The sequence below is a fragment of the Xenopus laevis genome, chromosome 4L, assembly GCF_017654675.1.
Source record: "Xenopus laevis strain J_2021 chromosome 4L, Xenopus_laevis_v10.1, whole genome shotgun sequence".
Taxonomy (NCBI): domain Eukaryota; kingdom Metazoa; phylum Chordata; class Amphibia; order Anura; family Pipidae; genus Xenopus; species Xenopus laevis.
The window spans coordinates 112,963,236-112,983,810 of record NC_054377.1 but is presented as its reverse complement, the minus strand read 5'-3'; the positions used below and the strand labels follow the sequence as shown (position 1 = coordinate 112,983,810).

General features: G+C 39.8%; 1 protein-coding gene across 1 annotated transcript in view; it reads right to left on the bottom strand.

The window, feature by feature from the left end:
* mrtfa.L (myocardin related transcription factor A L homeolog) overlaps positions 1–20,575 on the bottom strand; it is a 60,054-nt gene that overhangs the window by 7,218 nt on the left and 32,261 nt on the right. Inside the window, 1 exon segment of the mRNA NM_001096759.1 lies at positions 6,613–6,678. Coding sequence (NP_001090228.1) covers positions 6,613–6,678 — 66 coding nt within the window.

Here is a 20,575-nt window from a genome sequence, read left to right as displayed (position 1 = left end):
ACTTATCTCCCCGTCTGCCACCACCCTAAAAAGTTAACTTAAAGTGAACCACTCCTTTAATCAGCAATTCAAAGCAGTGGGTAAACAAGCCATAATGATAGCTCTGGCAACACTAATGGCACTCTCTAATTAGAAATAAAGAAAATAAAATGGAAAAATATATTAACATTATGCCCACCCAGGCCCAAGAAACTGGAAAAAATGATATATTGCACTAGAATGGAAAATGCATTAGGAGCTAGCATACAGTTGCCCAACCCCAGCAACAGGTCTAAAGGCATACAACAATCAAATAATAAGAAACATATGGGGTGTGGAATTTAGGATAACAAACAGTCATTGCAAAGAACATATACACATGGCTTGTATGCGCTAAACCTTGCTTCCCATTACCAATCTGCATTCCAGTAAAAGGAGTTTTAAAGGGACAGTACACACCCTTTATTAACATTAGTACAATGAATAGTGCTTGGGCTGAACATACTTTTTGCCTATTCTTTTAATAAGATAAGAAGCCCTCTGTATAAATAAAGCACTCATTTCACCCAGCTACAGCCTGTTGGGTTGTGAGATAACGAGTAGCTCATTATACAGAGGTTTCCCAGTGGACTGGTGATTTCTTGGGACCAATAAGTAGAATGTGACAGCTTCCGATTTTGCTCTGTTTAGTAACAAAAACCACATATCTGCAAAATAAAATAGGCATAAACTGTGTGCAGCACAAGCCCTATTAATTGAACCAATGTAGAAAAAGGGATTACTTCCCCTTTACAATCAATACCTCAGGCATAGGCCTTGCACATGGGCATTCTTTCTGCATTCCCCTTGCGATGGATGTTTCATGTGTTGCACTGCTGGAGAATGCAGGAAGAACCATGGCCTGTACTTTTTCCATGAGGTTGTAATGATTGTGGCACAGGCAGAATGCATCAAGGTGCGTTCCACCTGCGTTCAGCATTGTCTGCGACACAATGTGTACCACCTAATAGGAGACACAGACTCATGTTTCTTCCTGCTTTTCCCTGGGCAGAGCCCTTAATTACGCTGACAGTTTCTGTAAATATGGTCCCTATGAACAGAGGGATGTACAGTACAGTTGAATGTATGGTCAGCTTAAAGGTGTTGTTCACCTTCCAACACTTTTTACAGTTCAGTTGGTTTCAGATCCCCAGAAAGACCTTTTTCAACTGCTTTCCTTTTTTTTTTTTTTTTTTTCTTACGGTTTTTAAAAATCGAAGTTTAAGGGTAGAACTACACGAGTGCTTTTGTAAGATGGTGTCGGATCAACAAAACGTATCCTACAAGTCGGATGTGGTCATGTGGGTTAAAATATAATGGGGGTAAGAAACAAAAATTGGATGCGTCGTCTACATGTAAAATTTTCCATCCGACACGACTGTCGGATGTGAACAATGCATGCTGCTTCTTCATCCAACAAATTAAAAATGGATGGAGTCGTTTGAAATATATTCCTCATTGAAATATATTGACTGTCGGATGCAAATGCATGAACTAAAGACTTCATCCAATTTATCTGATCCGACTTTACACTCTAGCCTAGGGGCATCAGATTTTGTAGCATCCAGCTTGTGGTGTTGCGTGGCGTTGCATGATCAAATAAAATCTGACCCACAAAATCTGATAAAAATCTCCCATGTAGTTCTACCCTTACGTTCCGGTCTCTGGGGTTTCAATCTGGCTGCTCAGTAATTCAGGTGCAGATTCTGAACGGTTACCATTTGCTACATTAATTGATACATTTCTCAGCAGCATCTCTGGAATATTAGCAACTATTGTATCAATTCTAACAGCTGCCTGTAATGAAACCTAGAGACTCTGCTCTGCAAAAACAAAATGTATCAATTTAGAACAGTTTACAAGGTCGGCGACCCCCCCCCCCCTTCCCAGAGCCGGTTTAGAAGTTAAAAAATGACACTTTACACTTTAATATTAGAAAGTAATTGGAAAATGTCTTTATTTCTAGTGAACTATCTGAAACCAACTGAAAAAAAGTGTTGGAAGGTGAACAACACCTTTAAGAAAAGTCATGAGATTGTACAAGCTTTCTTGCTTAGTAATCTGGTGACACTGAGAAATCATTTCAGCCAGTGAAACAACCTACTTTCTATAAGCATTCGTGCAAGGCCACATATTTACTGCTTCATTAGTCAGGTTTTGCAGGCTTGTAAAGGTGTTTTGAAAAGATAAGGAGCCAATCTGATAAGTGCATCATAGTTTACCACCCTGTGTATTATGGACTTTAATTGACATCATCATAGCAGGCGCTAGACTACACAGCACAACTGCTTGCCATTGATATCGTTATGGCTAATGGAGTGTTCATCACAGGTCGATATCCAGTGATAGCAAAGTCAGGCTCAAGGAAAAGCATTCATTTTGCACGTCTTCCTCTTGTCATCAATGTGAGCAAACCTGAGTCAATTCCTATGAATATCATCATTTAGTTAATCCTACAGCCATTACAATATGTGAACAAATTTGTAAGGTACTCGCTTCTCACTCAATGAACGTCAATGAGAAGATAATTCAATATTCCATGATTGAAACGACTGAAGGCAGTCTGACTGGCAAGCGCCTATTTTCCCAAATGGCAACTGCAGTGCCAATGTCATGTCAACAGTGTGCCTGCCTGAACCCCTTCAGCTATCCCTCCACATTTACTCATCATCAAAAACTGTATGGCTGACACTACCCTACCTCTCACTGAAAACCTGGATGATAATTTTTTTCTACTTTCTTTCTACTCTGATGTTTCTGTCTGGTGTACTGGAAAGAGGTTAATTTTTAAACAATATTGCTGAATGCAAGTCAGCAACATCAAGGGCAAATAAGGTCTTGAGCTGTATTAAAAGGGGCATTGATTCACGACAGGAAGGGGTCATTCTTCCACTGTATAGAGCACTGGTAAGGCCCCATCTAGAATATGCCATACAGTTTTGGTCTCCATCTCTCAAACAGGACATTATTGAATTACAGAGGGTTCAGAAAAGGGCAACTATGCTGGTAAAAGGTATGGAAAATCTTAGCTATGAGGAAAGTCTGGCCAAATTGGGGTTGTTTACACTGGAGAAGAGGCGCTTAAGGGGTGATATGATAACTATGTATAAATATATAAGGGGATCATATAATAATCTCTCTAATGCTTTATTTACCAGTAGGTCTTTCCAGCTGACACATGGTCACCCCTTCTGATTAGAGTAAAGGAGTATGTGCCTAAATATTCGGGTTTTTTTTTACAGTGAGAGCTGAATCAGTTGTACAGGCTGATCTATTAGATAGCTTTAAGAAGGGGTTGGATGGCTTTTTACCAAGTGAGGGAATACAGGGTTATGGAAGATAGCTCATAGTACAAGTTGATCCAGGGAATGAACTGAATTTTTTTTCCCCCGAGGCGAATTGTAGAGGCTTCAAATGTGTTTTTTTTTTTGCCTTCCTAGCAGTTAGGAGGGTTAAAAATGTATGTCTTTTTTCAACCTAACTTCCTATGTTACGATGTTACTATGTAGTTCTCGATACATAGTTGGCCACAGGGTAATTGAGTCATTTGCATTCGTCTCCGTCTATAAATTTCTTAGTTAACGGTTAAAGAGGTGATTCACCTTTAAGTTAACTTTCAGTATGTCACAGAACGGGCAGTTCTAAGGAACTTTTAAATTGGTCTTCATTATTTATTTTTGAATAATTGTTTTAATTATTTGACTACTTCTACTGACTCTTTGCAGCCTTCAAATGGTGGCCACTGACCCCCATCCAAAAAACAAATGCTTTGTAAGGCTACAAATGTATTGTTATTCATTTTTCTATTCAGGCCCTCTCATTCATATTCTAGTGTCTTATTCAAATCAATGCACAATATCAAGGGTAAAGTGGACCCTAACAACCAGATTGCTGAAACTGCAAAGTGGAGAGCTGCTGAATAAAAAGCTAAACCATAAATAATAAAAAATGAAAGCCAAATGCAAATTATCTCAGAATATCACACTCAACATCATACTGAAAGTTAACTCAAATGTAAACAACCCATTTAAAGCCTCTCTTATTTGGTTTTAAAGGACCAGTAACATCAACAAAAAAATTAAAAAAAAAATTGTTAGTATACATTGAAAAAAAAAAGACCAACACAAATTAAAGTTCTAAATTGCAAAGCCTTTATTAAAAAATAAATTACTGAAACTCCACTTCCGTTCTTTTTGAGAAAAGGCGACAGGACAACCATCCATTCTGCAGCAGGTGATTTCTCCTCCCTGGCTATCTCTCCTGGCCGCTCTGCCGTCAAGATGGGGCAGCAATTCTAAGCGTTGGACATGTTGTATCCTCCAGCCCACGTCGCCATTGCCTGCAAATTGCTCCCCACTTCCCAGTATTGCTCCTCTGTCTCACCCCGACATGTTTTTTTGTTCCCGCACCACCAGCCCCCACACTGAGCTGCCCCATCTCCCTCCTCCTGTGCTGCCCGATTTTTTCAAGGAGATCGAAATGAGCTGCTGCACCCCGGACTGTAACTCTGTTCTGAAGATTATAGTTGCACACACAGAGCCAGACAGCGCTGGGCAATACACAGAGCCAGACAGCGACGTGTAATACATTAGCATAGCACTGGGAATTAGCACTTACCCCCGCAGCACCTACAAGCTCTACCTTCCTGCTGTCTCCTTTGACACCTTCCTCCAATGGCCCAAGATCAATCGGGTTCTCCGTATAAGTCTGCATAACTCTGGCTAAGCACAGGGCTCATGTAAGCAATGTAAGCATTTACCCCAGTGAATCGGTGTCAGTGTTTCTATTGGCGCATTGAGGCCCCAGTGCTGGGAGAGTTATGCGGGCTTGTAGATAGAACCCGAGCCGGCGCTTAGATCCTTCAGCCGCGCCAATGAGAAGCCATGTATGGGGGCGGGAAACCCCACTTGTTCGGCCACTTCTGGGGAGAAGACACTGGGTAATGTAACTCTTTTCTCAGGTGACTGACAAGTTGCAATGACTTCTCCCGCATTGTAGGCTTTAGGGCATGCCAGCAGTAAGTTCTGTGGTGATTAGAGAGTGTGGGAGCGACTTGACGCAGAGTCGTGGTGGCACACCTTTGATCTTGGGCCACTGGAGAAAGGTGTCAAAGATGACAGCATTTACCCCAGCAGCACCTAAAAGCTCTACCTTCCTGCTAATTCCCACTGCTATGCCAATGTATTGCCCGGTGCTGTCTGGCTCTGTGTGTATTGCCTGGCGCTGTCTGGCTCTGTGTGTGCAACTACAATCTTCAGAACAGAGTTACAGTCAGGGGTGCAGCAGCTCACTTCGATCTCCTCGTAAAAATCGGGCAGCACAGGAGTAGGGAGACGGGGCAGCGCAGTGCGGGGGCTGGGGGTGCAGGAAGAAAAAAAAACATGTCAGGGTGAGACAGAGGAGCAATGCTATGAAGTGGGGAGCAACTTGCAGGCAATGGCGACGTGGGCTGGAGGATACAACATGTGCATCGCTTAGAAGTGCTGCCCCATCTTGCCGGCAGAGCAGCCAGGAGAGATAGCCAGGGAGGAGAAATCAACTGCTGCAGGATAGATGGTCGTCCTGTCGCCTTTTCTCAAGAAGAACGGAAGTGGAGTTTCAGTAAGTTATTTTTTAATAAAGGCTTTGCAATTTAAAAGTTTAATTTGTGTTGGTCTTTATTTTTCAATGTATACTAATGATTTTTTTTTTTAACTTTTTTTTTTTGTTACTGGTCCTTTAAGGCAGTGCAACATGTGTAGTATGAGCCATGAGTCATCTGAATACCTTCTGCTTTAAAAAGGCTCTCAGAGCAGGTCTCAAATATAAAGAGCACAGGAGTAACTCTTCCAATTCAAATACTGCACAAGTGGACCAACTGTACATTTCTACATTTGTTGTTTGCTGCTTGTGTTCTGCTTTTAATCTCCTTTGATAAAACCCCAAAAGTAGCACCATTTGAAGAAGCAATACACTGCCTTGTACAATACGAGTACAATTAAAAACATGCAGTTGAAGCTACTCTGTATGTTTGGTCCTTACTAGATAATTAGAATACCAGTGTGCAGAAAATTCCCTTAAATAATTCATTCCTGCTAACAAAACAATCACAACACAGGGTGAAGTGAGGGTGGTGTACACTGGGAATACAATTATCTATTCTCTAAGCTACTATGCAAGAGCTAAACATGGAGTTGCAGCAGTTTCCCTGTGTGCCCTGTTTACCTCAAGAAACAACAAAAATATAGATTTTTCTTAATTAAAACAATAGGCAAAAAGTATTCTCAGCATAAGTCTTACATAAAAATAATTGGGGCCTTTCAGATTTTTGAAAAGCCCCTACAGTTACAATGCAACCAATAAAACAGCATAGGTGGTTTTTATTCTAAATGTGTATAATTAGAAGATGGCTTGACAGAACCACTGAATTCTTTTCAGTCGGCCATTTTTTTAAAAACACAAGACTTTGTGATTTTTAGCAGTGACAAATGTTCCTGCTATAAATTTACGTTTGATTTCTCCAACAGTCAAATTACCCTATTGCCTGCTGAGTGAGTGGGAACTTATAAAAGAGCCCACCAAGAAACACAATAATAATTTCAAATAGAAACTCACGTGGCATTATTCCTTGATTCACCAGCTCCTCTCGCGTCCTCCTCTGCTGGAGCTTGAGCTGCAGGACTAAAGCAAGAAAGAGAGAAAGTTCAATATAGTACCATATTTCTGCTGCAGCTGCCAGGTTTGCATCTACATGCTGTAAGTGTAGTGACTTCCCCACCCTCAGTGAGATTGCAGAAGTGGATCCCCAGTTCTATTGCAGTTTCCGTCTCTGTGGGTGCTAGAGGAAGTTGCCTGCAGGCTTTTAGTGCGAGATAATAAAATAAACAAGAACTTCATTTATACACACACATTTGTTTTCCAGAAAAGCAGCATGTACCTATTAATAAGTCAAAGTTTAAAGGAAGCATCTACAAGCATAATTGCAGCAGGTTATACCTTTTGTTACATTCACATAACCCAGAGAGAGAGAGAGAGCATGTATGTATGTAAGTAAAAGAGCACGTATGTGAGAGAGAGAGAGAGAGAGAGAGAGAGAGAGAGAGAGAGAGAGAGAGAGAGAGAGAGAGAGAGAGAGAGAGAGAGAGAGAGAGAGAGAGAGAGAGAGAGAGAGAGAGAGAGAGAGAGAGAGAGAGAGAGAGCATGTATATGTAAAAAAGCACGTATGAAAGAGAGAGGGAGAGAGAGAGTATGAAAGAGAGAGGGAGAGAGAGCATGAAAGAGAGAGGGAGAGAGAGCATGAAAGAGAGAGGGAGAGAGAGCATGTAAGAGAGGGAGAGAGAGCATGTAAGAGAGGGAGAAAGCGTATGTAAGAGAGCGAGGGAGAGAGCGAGTATGTAAGAGAGCGAGTATGTAAGAGAGCGAGTATGTAAGAGAGCGAGTATGTAAGAGAGCGAGTATGTAAGAGAGCGAGTATGTAAGAGAGCGAGTATGTAAGAGAGCGAGTATGTAAGAGAGCAAGTATGTAAGAGAGCAAGTATGTAAGAGAGCAAGTATGTAAGAGAGCGAGCATGAAAGAGAGCGAGCATGAAAGAGAGAGAGCATGAAAGAGAGAGAGAGAGAGAGAGACCGCGAGCATGTAAGAGACAGAGAGAGAGCATGTAAGTGACAGAGAGAGTATGAGAGAGAGAGAATATAAGAGAGAGAATATGTATGAGAGACAGTATGTATGAGAGTGTGTGAACATGTATATGTGTGAGCGAGTATGTGTGTGAGCATGTGAGTATAACACCCAGACACTGAAAGTAACACATCAGTACTGCTAAATTCCCTTCTTGTCTTCAATTTGAAATAAACTGCATTTATCTGCCAGACTCCCATTACTGAGCAGTGATTATAACTTATGAAATCATTAATCTATACATTCACAGATGCAAAAACATACATGCATGTAAAGTATAGAAACTATTACCCAGAAAACATGAGACCCGAGATTTTCCAGACAAGTGGATTTTCTGTAAATTGGACCACCATTTCTCAGGGCTACTAAACCATTACAAACATCAGCTACAATCTTATTATTACAGGGAAGAAGCGTATCAGTTTGCATGTATGTCTCTATCCATTTACTCAGGTTAAATTATAACTAGTTGAAAGTGAAATCTGTAAAGAAGAATGTGGAGATATTTATTTGCAATTTGAGTCACTTGCTCAACAGTCTAAGCTGCACCTTAAAGGTAAAGTTCATCCTAAAGTAAAACACAGCCTTATTCCCAGGTCCAGACTTTGATTCAAAATAGGCCCTGGCATTTCAAGTACACAGAGGGCCAAACAGCCCCCACCAGCCCAATAAATAGTGACTGTCTATGGCTTCTTACAGCAGCCCCTTTGGCATTTGCCAGAAACCACAGATTGCCAGTCCAGGTCTGCATATTCCTATGACAAAGCGTAACTGCTAACTATTACTATTAACAAAATGAAAGATTAATTTGAATGGACAACTATTTCTCTTTAATAAGATTAATATGTTAAGACATAACATTTAGAAGCTTAAAAATGTCTGAGGCCATTTTAGGTTTGCGCTGGTGCTTATAAAACGCTATTGTTCCATAATCAATGACTTGTGCCAGAAAGCCGTACAAAGCAAAACTTAAATATAATGCCTTCTAGAATTGATACATAATTTTCAAGTCTACAAATGGAAGAAATGAAATACAAATGTGTAAATTAGGTAAGCACCGGAAAAACTAAAAGGCCATCCCTCATCGCACCAAAAAAAATAAATAAGAAAAAAAATTCAGCACAAGTGGTCCAGTGGTCTAAAGTCAAGTGATATTTTGACTTCAGCTTTTGCCGAATCCGGCAGAAAAGGATTTAGGCTGAACCTTGATCTAAATCAGGGGAATTGGTACATCTCTTAGTGTATATGCATAAGCATTTTTTTTTCTTTTGCAGTACAAGTCCTTAAAAGTATTTGATAGTGCTATAACTTGGATTTGTACACCTTAAACCTATTACTGTACATTTAGGAAGCATAGCTATGATCGTTTCATCTAATTCTGTTCTGCAGTGATCATTTAAAGGAGTTCTGGCAGATTGTTACTAGCAGCATGTTCTGTGGTGGATTTTCTTCAATAAACCCTTGGCGTGTTGGGACAAGTTACTCAAAGGGAAAACCCACAGTGTAATCTTTGTGCAGTAATATATACTGAAGATAAAAATGCAAAAATCAATGAAAACAGCACATGAACACAGTTCAAAAATTGGCAAATTTTTACTCCAGTGGTGTAAAGTAGTGGTCCATGGATCACAGTTAAAGTATATGCCTGGCCCAACCCCCCCCCTGCCCATAATTAACAAATGTACTTTTTACCATCGATCCCTTAATATAGTCACCCACATAGCCCAAGTTAGAGCTTCCCAAACTTCCTAGATGCTCTCAGAAATCCATCTTTTCAGAGTTAAAGATCCTATTCTGTAGGTCATAAGTCCCCTTAGCTGTCAACTTCCATAAGTAGCCCTGTTGCTACACAGAATGGCACTTGCACTCCATTTTTGTTACCCACCTTTGTTCAGCAGGTTGTTTTTCCGGTCAAAAATACATCTATCTATTGGTACATACTGCCTCCATTGCTACTGTAGAATTAAAGGGGATGTTCACCTTCAAACAACTAGTTGTTTTCAGATAGATCACCAGAATTACCATTACTTTCTATTTTCTATGTGTGACCGTTTTTCTAATATTGAAGTGTAAAGTGTCATTTTTCACCTTCTAACGCAGAGTCCGCACCTGAATTACTGAGCTGCCAGACAGGAACATCCAATTTTAAACTTAGATTTTGGAAAAACTGTAAAGAATAAATAATGGACTGTAATTGAAAAAAAATCTATTTCTGGGGAATCATCTAAAAACAACTGAAATGAAAAAAAGTGTTTGGAAGGTGAACAACCCTTTTAAGTTGGCAAAACTGGCATGAAGACCAGCGATATTGAAGATGACCTTAAAAAAATAAAAGTGGAAGCAAAAGTAGTAGAGGGAAGAGTTTACTGTTAAGGGAAGTAAGCCTTCCATAGTTAATAATTAAAGAAAAGAAAATACAGATTTCTAGATTCCATCTAAACCCAGATGAGAAGTAGGCATAAAATAAACACAGAGACAAAAATTAAAGAACTTGGGCACCGTACAATGCCTTTGAAATGTTAGAGATAGAAGTCAAGTAAGTTCATCCACAAGGAATTGTGACAGTTTTCTACTTTTTTCCATACAAAACCACTACTAAAAAAACAAAACAAAACTAAGGCACAAACAGTTTACAGAATCAAAGGTTGTCTGTACAGGTTTTCTGTATTGTTTAGCCATTTATAGAACACCGTCATAAAGTAATTGCCTAGTTCTGTCTATAAAGATTGTACTTTTCCATACTCACATTCTAGAGTAGGGAAGCATTTTAGCAGATTCTTCACAGGTAATATATTGGCTAGTTTATAAAATGGACCCACTGCAAAAAAAAAACCAAAAAAATATTCATTGATCTTCTAGATAGAAAATCAGTTTCCAGCATCTGCTCATTACTTCTAACTACCTCTTAAAACACAATTATTTGTTAGAACCATGGCCATTAAAGGTCTTGTACATGCAATGTGTGGCAGCATTATGGCAAACAAGGAGAAAAAGTAAATAAAGCAAATAATTGGGTGATGGTTTAGTTCAGGCACGTCCAAAGTCCAGCCGGGGGGGCCAATTGCAGCCCGTTTTCATATTTACACTGGCACACAGCCTCCATCATGAAAAAGACGTACCGACGTACCAGACCAGTAAACTAAAGAAGTATGCGAGAGCGGCGCGTCACTACGTCCCAGTATAGGCCCTGGCCCTTGTTGCTAAAAGTTGTGGACACCCCTGGTTTAGTTGATTAAGCATTAGATTTTTTTTTTTTGCTGTAGACTGATCTTTAAATGTCCCAGCGAGCTAAGATTATTTCATTAGGGCACTGGCGCAAGAAGCATTTGAGAAGAACACATTTAGCAGAAGGTATACCACAGGCATGTCCAACGTGTGGCCCTCTAGGTGTGGTTATATTTTCCAGCATTGCCAGCAGGTGGAATCATCTTTCGTTTTGGGAGCAGATAGATGAGGTTGGATTACAAAGTGCAGAAACCCCTCTGAGTTTGTAGGCTGGTAAATCCTGATTTACCATCTCTCCCACAATCCTCAGAAGGCACCGAATACTGTAGTGTAAAGACCTCATTACCTCCTGTATAAATCAGTATTGGTATGTAGTATGGATGTATTACACCCTTGTATTGTACTGCAGAGGTATATATAGAAAATAATAAAGTTTCTTCCTATGAACCTTCCTATGTCACGGACTCATTTTAAACACAGACAACATTCTCTTTCTGTTTTAAGCACAGTTTCGTTAATTTTAGGGAAAAAAAAGTTAATACTTCTGACTTCCCTTTTTTATGAGGAAGTATCCAAAACATGAAAACAACGTTAAACTGCAAAAACATGAAAACATGGCACTAAACTAAATGATTTAAACACATGCCCCTTAGCTAAAAAAAAAAAAAAAAAAAAAACATTACAGATATATATGGTCATATCAGTCACTTAACAATTCTGGGAATATCCAAAACAAAAAGAACAAGCATTCAGTTTCACAACTCAACCTTTTGGGCCTATGATGGTTTCCCCATCCTCCACATTCACTGCTGGGGCACCGTTTGGAACCTCTGGCACAGAGCAAGGATATTTGAAGCGAATGTTCAATCATAGCTGCAGGGTTCAACTTTAAAGAAGAACTAAACCTTAACTTAAGAAGTAGCTAGAAATGTTGTACATTATGTTTTGGGCTTCTGTACCAGCACAAGGCAACCACAGCCCTTTAGCAGTAAAGATCTGGGTCTCCAAAGATGCCCCAGTAGCTCCCCATCTTTATTTCTGCTGATTCACTGCACATGCTCTGTGCTGCTGTCACTTACTGAGCTTAGGGAGCCACACACAATATACAGTACACATAAAATATAAATATCACAATATTAGACTCATGGGTACATCATTTCAATTATTGGTACAAGGCAGCTCAAAAACCAACACAATTGGCATCAGTATTTATTAATCAGCCTCATAGAATCAGCTTATATTACAGGTCAACCTCATTTTCTGCTTGATAATTTGTGACGACCCCTAAGCTTAGCTTCTCAACATCTTCTCAGAGCCCACTGAGCATGTGACCCCCTGTGACAGTTTGAAGTCCTGGATCATTGCTGCTATTGAGAAGCTGAAACTTTAGGCTGATGCAATAGGTTCTGTATATAAAATGACATTTTTAGGCAAATTCATTTTTAGGGTTTAGTTCTCCTTTAAGCCGGTCTTCAAAACGGTGGGAGCCATAACTGAGAAGAACGGGTAAGCAAAAATAGCATTTGCTACCATTTTATATCTACATCCATCTTGAGATTAAAAGTTGTGGTTTTAAAAATATAGAACTCTGCAGGTTAATCTCCTACAGAGGAATAAGTATACTATGCTGTATTAGTCAGTCGCCCACAGGCTGGAGAGCAATGAAAACATGCATATAATGCCTCAGCGCCTACAGACATGTCAGCCCCACATTTGTAACATTACGGGTGCGATTACATAACTGCCATATTTATACTGTTCCAGCATTTAGAGAACTGCAGTTCCCCAGCTAACAGCTGATGTACAGATCTGTGCGTGGAATAATACATTGTAGCCGATTATTTTTAGTCCATAATTTTCCATCATTCCAGCACTGAGTCATAAAACGCAGTAATGAGTCAATTAAAGATGTTGTTGCTACGGTGTTCCCAGAGTTAAGAGAACAGAAAGGGGAGTTGTACATCACTTAACTCTAATGGGTAAATATGTAGGAATTTACCAGTAGTTGGCCACATGGTGAACCCACATATAAGATCTTGTGAATTGCCAATCTCCATAAACAAATAATTATTAATAAACAGACTAAACAGGTCAAGGGAATAGAATACTTAGAAGGTTACAAATACTAATGAAAGGGTCTACCTTCTTCTACCAGCAGAACATTTTAAACACTCTGCTGTCAATGTCCAATTGAATTCCATATTCTGACCCTTGCTGTTCAATATTAATAATAATAAACAACAACATTTGCATGTTGTGCATCCTGAAACAACCTTACATCTCACACTAAGGCCTGCAGACACTTGCCAGGCAAAGCTTATACCACTTTACAGTGCCTTTGGGAAATAAGGCAGCCATAAAAATAAATAGTTTAGAAATCATTTAAACTGATGTATTTTTTACACTTGCAGCTACATGTCATCGGATTATACAGTATGTCTGTGGTAAATTATATAAAAGTTTTTTGAAAGGTTTTGAGCAGTTGTGGTTTAAATAGTAAAAAAATCATCTTTTTATAGTATTGCCTGATGAAATACACACAAAGTAATTTCATGGGACTGTAGCTATTCTCTCTAAGTATCTTTGGTTTCCAGAAAGATTGATGTAAATGTAGCATACATACAGGCCTAGGTCCATAGGAGATATGCTTGACAAACATTCTACAACCAATGAAAGAGCCGGGAGTGAGTGTTTTATCTGCATAGGAATACACTCTCTAACACGGTATGTTAAAATCACTATAAAAACAACTTCAGATCATCAACTTCCTTGTACCATTGGGACGTCTGCCAGAGTCTCCATCCAAAGTTCAAATTAACTATTGTATCAACACTGAAACTCACAAACTAAGTACAGGAAGAACTAATGTGACCACAGCCTATAAATCAATACTATTCTCACCTCTACATTTTAATATAATCCTTGTTTTCTGGCCAAATGAACACTTCCCTTCTCTGCTGCAAAAGGAGCATAAACAGCAATCTGAGCATCTACTGGTTCTTTAACCATGACAAAACTATATATTTACAGCACAGGACGGCGTTTGGCTATTTTGAGACAAATATTTACTAAAAATTCCAAATCCTGTCAGCTTTCCCTAACAAAGAGAGGGTTTTTCCACAGATCTGACCAACTTGGACTACAGCCAAACCTTTTAAACTTTAAACACTCTTTACATTGTCCAGTTGATCAAACATTGTTAAATGTTATTAATTATTAGAGCCCCAGTCATAGAAAGGAAAACGCCTCTTAAAATTGAAAAATAGGGTTCTATGGACATAATGAGTTGGAGCCATGTTTTTGACTTATGGTGGGCATGTTCATACACATGCCTTTAAGTTAAGGCCACTAAAGCAACTGGCTGGGCTGCAAAGCTTCTCCCATTCATATTGATGGTTTCATCTTTCTTGCAATTTTTACTAACATTTATTTTTTTGCTGGTGTGCTACAGATTCAATGTTTTCCTTAATACAGTACAGACACCCTGCACGCCAAGGGGCTTCTGAATTATTCTTTGTAGTATGCAAAAACTAAAGTGCTTTATTTTAAACAGTTTCTTTAGAAAGTCTATTCACACTTGGTTTATTTACACAGTCCGCAGTCTTTACTTCTCAAGTGACTAGTCACAAGTCTGTATGCCAACCTAACAAGCTCACACTAGGCCTGTGTTTGCAAACATTACAATTAGACAAGAGACAAAGCAGAATATAGTTTGCCTAAAGTAAACGGCGAGCAAATACAGGAAAGGGGGCATGGTCTTTGCCGCATCCCATTTCTGTTGGGATCATTGGGACACCGATGCTGCTTTACCACTGGCAATAATGTAAATTGCCACAGAGCCGATATTGGCGTGAAAACGCAAAAGCATGCATTTTCACACCATTATCCACTTAGAGTAAGGCTATGGGCACACAGTCGGATGGCTCCAGCTGTTCTTAGCCTGCGTATTTTTTGCCGGCTGAGGGAAGCTGATCAGATTCAGATCAATGCGGCAGGGAGCAGATTTGCTTCTTTCAGCCTTAGGGCACACACACATCAGAGCTACACTAAGAAACAAAATAACCTCAGCCAACAAGTTGCATCAAAAGTGAGGATAATATGATTCGGCACAGAATAAAATGTACAATCTGTTATTGAGAATATCTGCCAATGTTCCATCTGTACTTAAAATGGAAATAATATCTGATGGATATAAACCAGTTGGCCATGGTCATGCAAGGAAACGGAAACACAGGAATCTGTGCTACTGATAATTATCTTTGCTCCCCTAAATATAGTCATATTAGCACTCTGTTTGCCAGCCACCAGGTGATTTACATTTTAGCTGGGGGAAGGCAGCAACTAATCTCCCCGAATCTGCCCATGTGGTCAGACCCTAAGGGTAATGTTAAATTAGGCACAGTCACACAGTACTCCCACGGTTAAAAAGCTTTAGAAAACACCTTTTACTGTTGACGTACCGATGTCATGACAAGGGAGACTCATCCTGGCACAGATGCCTACAAACAGAGGAATAACATGTCATGCGACAATTCCTTGATGCCGTTCAGTCAGTTATAGGTATAGCATCTAGCAATATCTAATCATGTTATCTTTGTCAACAGTAAACTGTTTTTCGTTTGAAAATTGAAAATCAATAAAAACTTTAAATTAAAAAAAACACCTTTTAATCCAGAAGAATGGGATCACCACATGTAAAATCCTTTAGATGTGGAAATCCCCATTCTTCTGGATTAAAAGGTATTATCAGACACTTTGCTACCCCTGGGAGAAGTGTGACATTGCATTTAGGCTACTGCCACCTGGAAAATGGCAAAGAGCCTTCCTGTTCTGATCCACTCTGGTGTATTTGTACCCAGAGCCACTGCATCAACCAATATCCGCATCAGCCAATATCCGCTCCATGTGTCTGCACCCTAAACCACTGCATCGGCCCATGCACAGACACACCAAAGAGTGGATCAGACTGGTGTATAAGCTCCGGCCGAATAACCGTCCCATGTGACAGTAACCTTACTGAATACATGCAAAATAACTGGTCATTAAACCAAGTTAATATTATAGATATGTTTCAGTCAAATAAATTGCAGCTGCGTATTTACTTCTCATTTCTATGGTTTTCAAATTAACTGTGCTGCTGTATAGCTCCCGAATCGGATATTAACTGCGGTCTGAAACTATAGTTTACTGAATGGTAGACTGAAATATAAGTGAAAGAAAATCATAATTATATAAAAAGCACTGAATAATAACAAAAATCTAGCCATTTACAAACACAGTTAGGAGGCAGTGGTGCAACTCTATTATCCAAAGCTGCACCGCTGCCTGTTTTCCCATTTGGCAAAGGGCTCCCGGCTTGCTATGGAACCTTAGAAGACGGCACAGCTGGGAGGCTGGGAGAACAGTTTAATCACTGCCCTTCGGACACTGTCTGCAGAGACTTTAAAGTGTCAGAAAGTAACATTTAGGGCAGGGGCAGATTCGGGGAGATTTAGTCGCCTGGCGACTAATCGTCTCTTCTGTGGGGCAACAACTGCCTCCCCCCTGCTATAATGAGAAAACACCAGCGCAATGGCACTCGCGGCACTTCGATTTCTGAAGCCGCCTCACGAGGAAACGACTTTAGGAAATCGAAGTGCAGAGGATAAGAATATAGCATATGCAGGCAAAAGCTCATCCTGTGGCCCCTTGCCAGTTGTAATGCCATTACACAAAAAAATACTACAGGGCACTTTTAAAATATATTGTGCATTTACCTGCCTGCATATTTAATTGGCAATTTAATTGACTGTATTGCTCTTGCAGCAAATGTATATTCATCTTTAAATTCATTGTTCTGTGAACTTCCATTTTCAAATTTCTACATTATGTATGTATATTTTTATTTGTATAGCGCTCCTTGAGGGCAAAGTAAGATGACAAGGATAATTATGACAACTATTACTGTTTTTCCCATACACAGAGGTAAACAGCACAGAGCATTGTAATATATCCATGCTTTTATACATTTTCAGGGTCATGCCATACTGGGAGCAGAGCCTGTGACTGCTTGGGGCCCAGAAGTGCTGCCATCAAATAGAGGCGTAAAAGATGTGCATTTCAAAATATGTTTTCAAAATAGGTCTTCCCCCGGGCTGTGAGGCCCAGTAACTAGAAGTGACTCCTCAGTCTACAGAAAAGTGAACAGACTGCCCTTTATAACTTCATAAGGGTGGTTTCTCTTTTGCGTAAACTTGACTGGAGGGGAATTCCTGGGATTTAACAACCCCCAGGCCTTGTTTTATAGTGGTATACATAATATACACACAATGTCCAATCTATTGCTACACTCATTTTCCAACTGTTCTGACATATAGGCTTACAGTCCCCCCTCACCCACTTGTTGTCTACATTAGTGTATGCAATGGATAAACTTCTGGTGCACCTTCTCTATGGATAAACATCCTAGGAACAAGCAGCAAGGAACTCTGTTAGGAACAGACTATCAACCCACAATCTGTTAAGCATTACAGATTTTCATTAACCACATCTCACAAATGCATAGCATTATTAAAAAGGGTGTGCCACCTTTCAATTAACATTTAGTTTAATGTAGACGTTCATATTCTAAAACGATTTGCAATTGGTTTTCTTTAGTTTTTAAATTAGATTTTTGTTTGGCAGCAACCCAGTTTGCAATTTCAGAAGCTATCTGGTTGCTTGGTTCAGTATGCCATAGCAGCCAGGCAGCGGTGTGAATGAGAGACTGGAAGATGAATAAGAAAGAGAAGTAATAAAAACTATCAAACAATAAAATTGGAGAAACTGTTTTTGGCTGGAAATGAAGTCCAAGTATAACTGAGAAGTATCTAAAAACTTTAGTTGTATACAAAACATCCACTCATAACTTTTAATTACCCCAGTTTTGCAAAAAGGCAAGGTGATGCTCAAGTGACTGCATTATTATATAAGAAAGCTCTGCCGCCCAGTATATTGCTTGCAGATTTAAATCCACAAGAACTGATTTAGATGAATACAATTTACTAACCAACCATAGACTCAGATTTCTACTGGCTCCTAGCGAGCTCTTCTTGAACTGATAGATGACACCTCATCTGAAGCCAACTGAACCAAAACCCTTCTCCTCTTTTACAACTACCGCTGATGGCATGTTCATTAAGTGTGTCAATTCAGCTTGCTACCTGGGGGGTGATCTTTGTTTCTTACCTATCATTTTCCAGTCGTATTAATGCCAGTGCAAAACCTGTTGCATTTCCTTTACTAATTAATCTTATCCTGCTGAAGGAAACATACTACTAACTAGACACCCAACATACCCCACTCAGACATTTTTTAAAGCCTGTTACAATTATCCTGCTCTCGGCTAAAGCAGGCCATACATGTAAAGATCCGCTCCACCTTTAAATCAGGCTGATTCAATCAGATAACAGTACAAGCAGGCTGTCAGGCGAGGACCGATTAACAAGTCAATGCTTTCCTTGCCCCAATGGGATTTTTAAGCCTGCCCGATTGACACCTGCTTGATTTTCAGCCAGATATCGGTACGGTAGGCCCCTCAGAGGCAGCCCACTAAATACAGACTTTCTATATAGTCTTACAGCAGCCCCTCATGCTTAATGCCATCCCTTAATTCTTCTGCATTAACAAATCTAAACTCAAATCCTACCTTCTGAAGCCACTTATGGACCAGTGGGCAAGCACTTTCCTTGTAAGCTGTATGGAACAGGGATTTCCTTTGGTGTTACATTCTCTATTTCATCTTTGTTGCCATTGAAGTTTATTTTTAATGTATTGCAGTGTTCATCCCTGTGTCTGTACTATGAATGGATTACACAGTAGTACAATTCAAATAAACACACACACACACACACACACACACACAACGGGTACTAGATGGGGCACACACAGCCATTTAGCCATGTAAAAAGGTTTATAAAAGCTGAATAAGCATCAATGTATAATTCCATATGAAGTGGAAATTGATCTGCTAAAAGTTATAGGATTTAACAGGAAAGCAAAAAAAATCTAAATGACAAGCGAGTGGTTTCTGTTATCTACATCAATGTCATAGCAGCCCTTTTGCAGTATAATACACAAATAATAAACTTTGTACTCAGGATGCTGCAGGTATTAAAAAAAAATCCAAACAAAAAACAATACATTGACAAATGGAATGTTAGGAAAGGCAAAGTCTGAAAGAGCTGAATTTTGCTAACTCTTAATATACACAAATGCATGAAATAAATATGCGACAAGTAGAGAAAATAATAAGTAACCTTACCTGTATGTATGGCAAGCATTGCTTGCTCTGCGTCTAAAAGCGTCATGGTCACTTTGCTGAGGTCAGTGAAAGACTTCTGGATAAGCCCTGCTCACACACCTCAATTGAATAAAATGTAGTACAGCAAATGAGAGGAATGGCTAATTCCCCTTCATAAAGTACTATCACAGATTAAGACTTGTGAAAAAATCCATCATGGAAATAGGCAAATCCACAACCACCGTGCCGGTGCTTGTAATGCAATGAGACTCAGCTTGGAGGAGCAGCAAAGGACTTCAACATGTTTGTGTAGCCAGGCACTCCCTCCCATCTTAATGAAGTCAGGACAGGGGAGGAAAAGAGAAAGGCCAGCGGGAGTGGCAAGCAAAAGTGGGTGTGGGAGGGAAGGTACAAGAGACGGAGTGGGGCAAACAGGCAGAAGAGAGGGGGGGGTCTAATAACGAGGTAAACGAAAAAGAAATAACTCAAATAGAGGAGCGGGTATAAGGAATGTAGAGAAAGACACAGGAGTCCAAAACACAGATACGTATAACGAATAACAGAAGCTCTAGGCATCCCCCAAGAATGTCACACAAACCCATGAAGTATAGTTGTGTTAGTAAACGGCAATTCAGATTCATTTTCACAAACTCTTTTCAAGTTACTACACCATCATCCCCCGGGAAATTGTATATTCTTAGCAGCAGGTTATATGTGGCTAGCCTTATATTCTTATCTTACAGTGCCATGTCAAGAGTAAAACATAAACACAAATATGGACGAAAAAAAGTGAAGATGATCCTTTAATCTAACCAGACTGATCTTATCAGTAGCAGAGATAAAGATGAGACTTTGAGGCAATCTGGAAGGAAAATCTGATTCTCGGAATGAGCGGAAAGCTGTAAGCAGAAAAAGAAGATATCTAAGGGTGGAATGCAGCACCCTCATTGTGGGGGCGGCTTGTGCTGCACAATAAACATAGAAGAAGAATGGCAGTCCAATGACTCAAGCTGTGTAAATGACTGTCTGCATTGGCTAGAGACGCTGGGAGCTGTAGTTCATCACAGACGCTGGAGGGCCAGTAGTCTAATATCCTCTCTTCAACAACAGCACTGTTTTAATTTTTTTTCCTGGAGACTTGTACAAAAGACACATTAAAGATCTGTGGAAAGGGCCCACCTTCGGAGTACTTCTCTGGGATGCTGAAGCAACAGTCTTTTAAAGACACCCCTTATACATGTTCCATCACAGGGACAGACCTTCCATAGCTTCAAACCCCAGATGAGGGAGCCTGGAACAAACACAATTCCGTTTCCCCAGTAAACGGGCCACAGTGCTAGTTGCAATTCCATCTGAAAACTGGCTTACAATTCATTGGATACTACTCCAGAATCCAATCTGCAAAACAGAGGCTA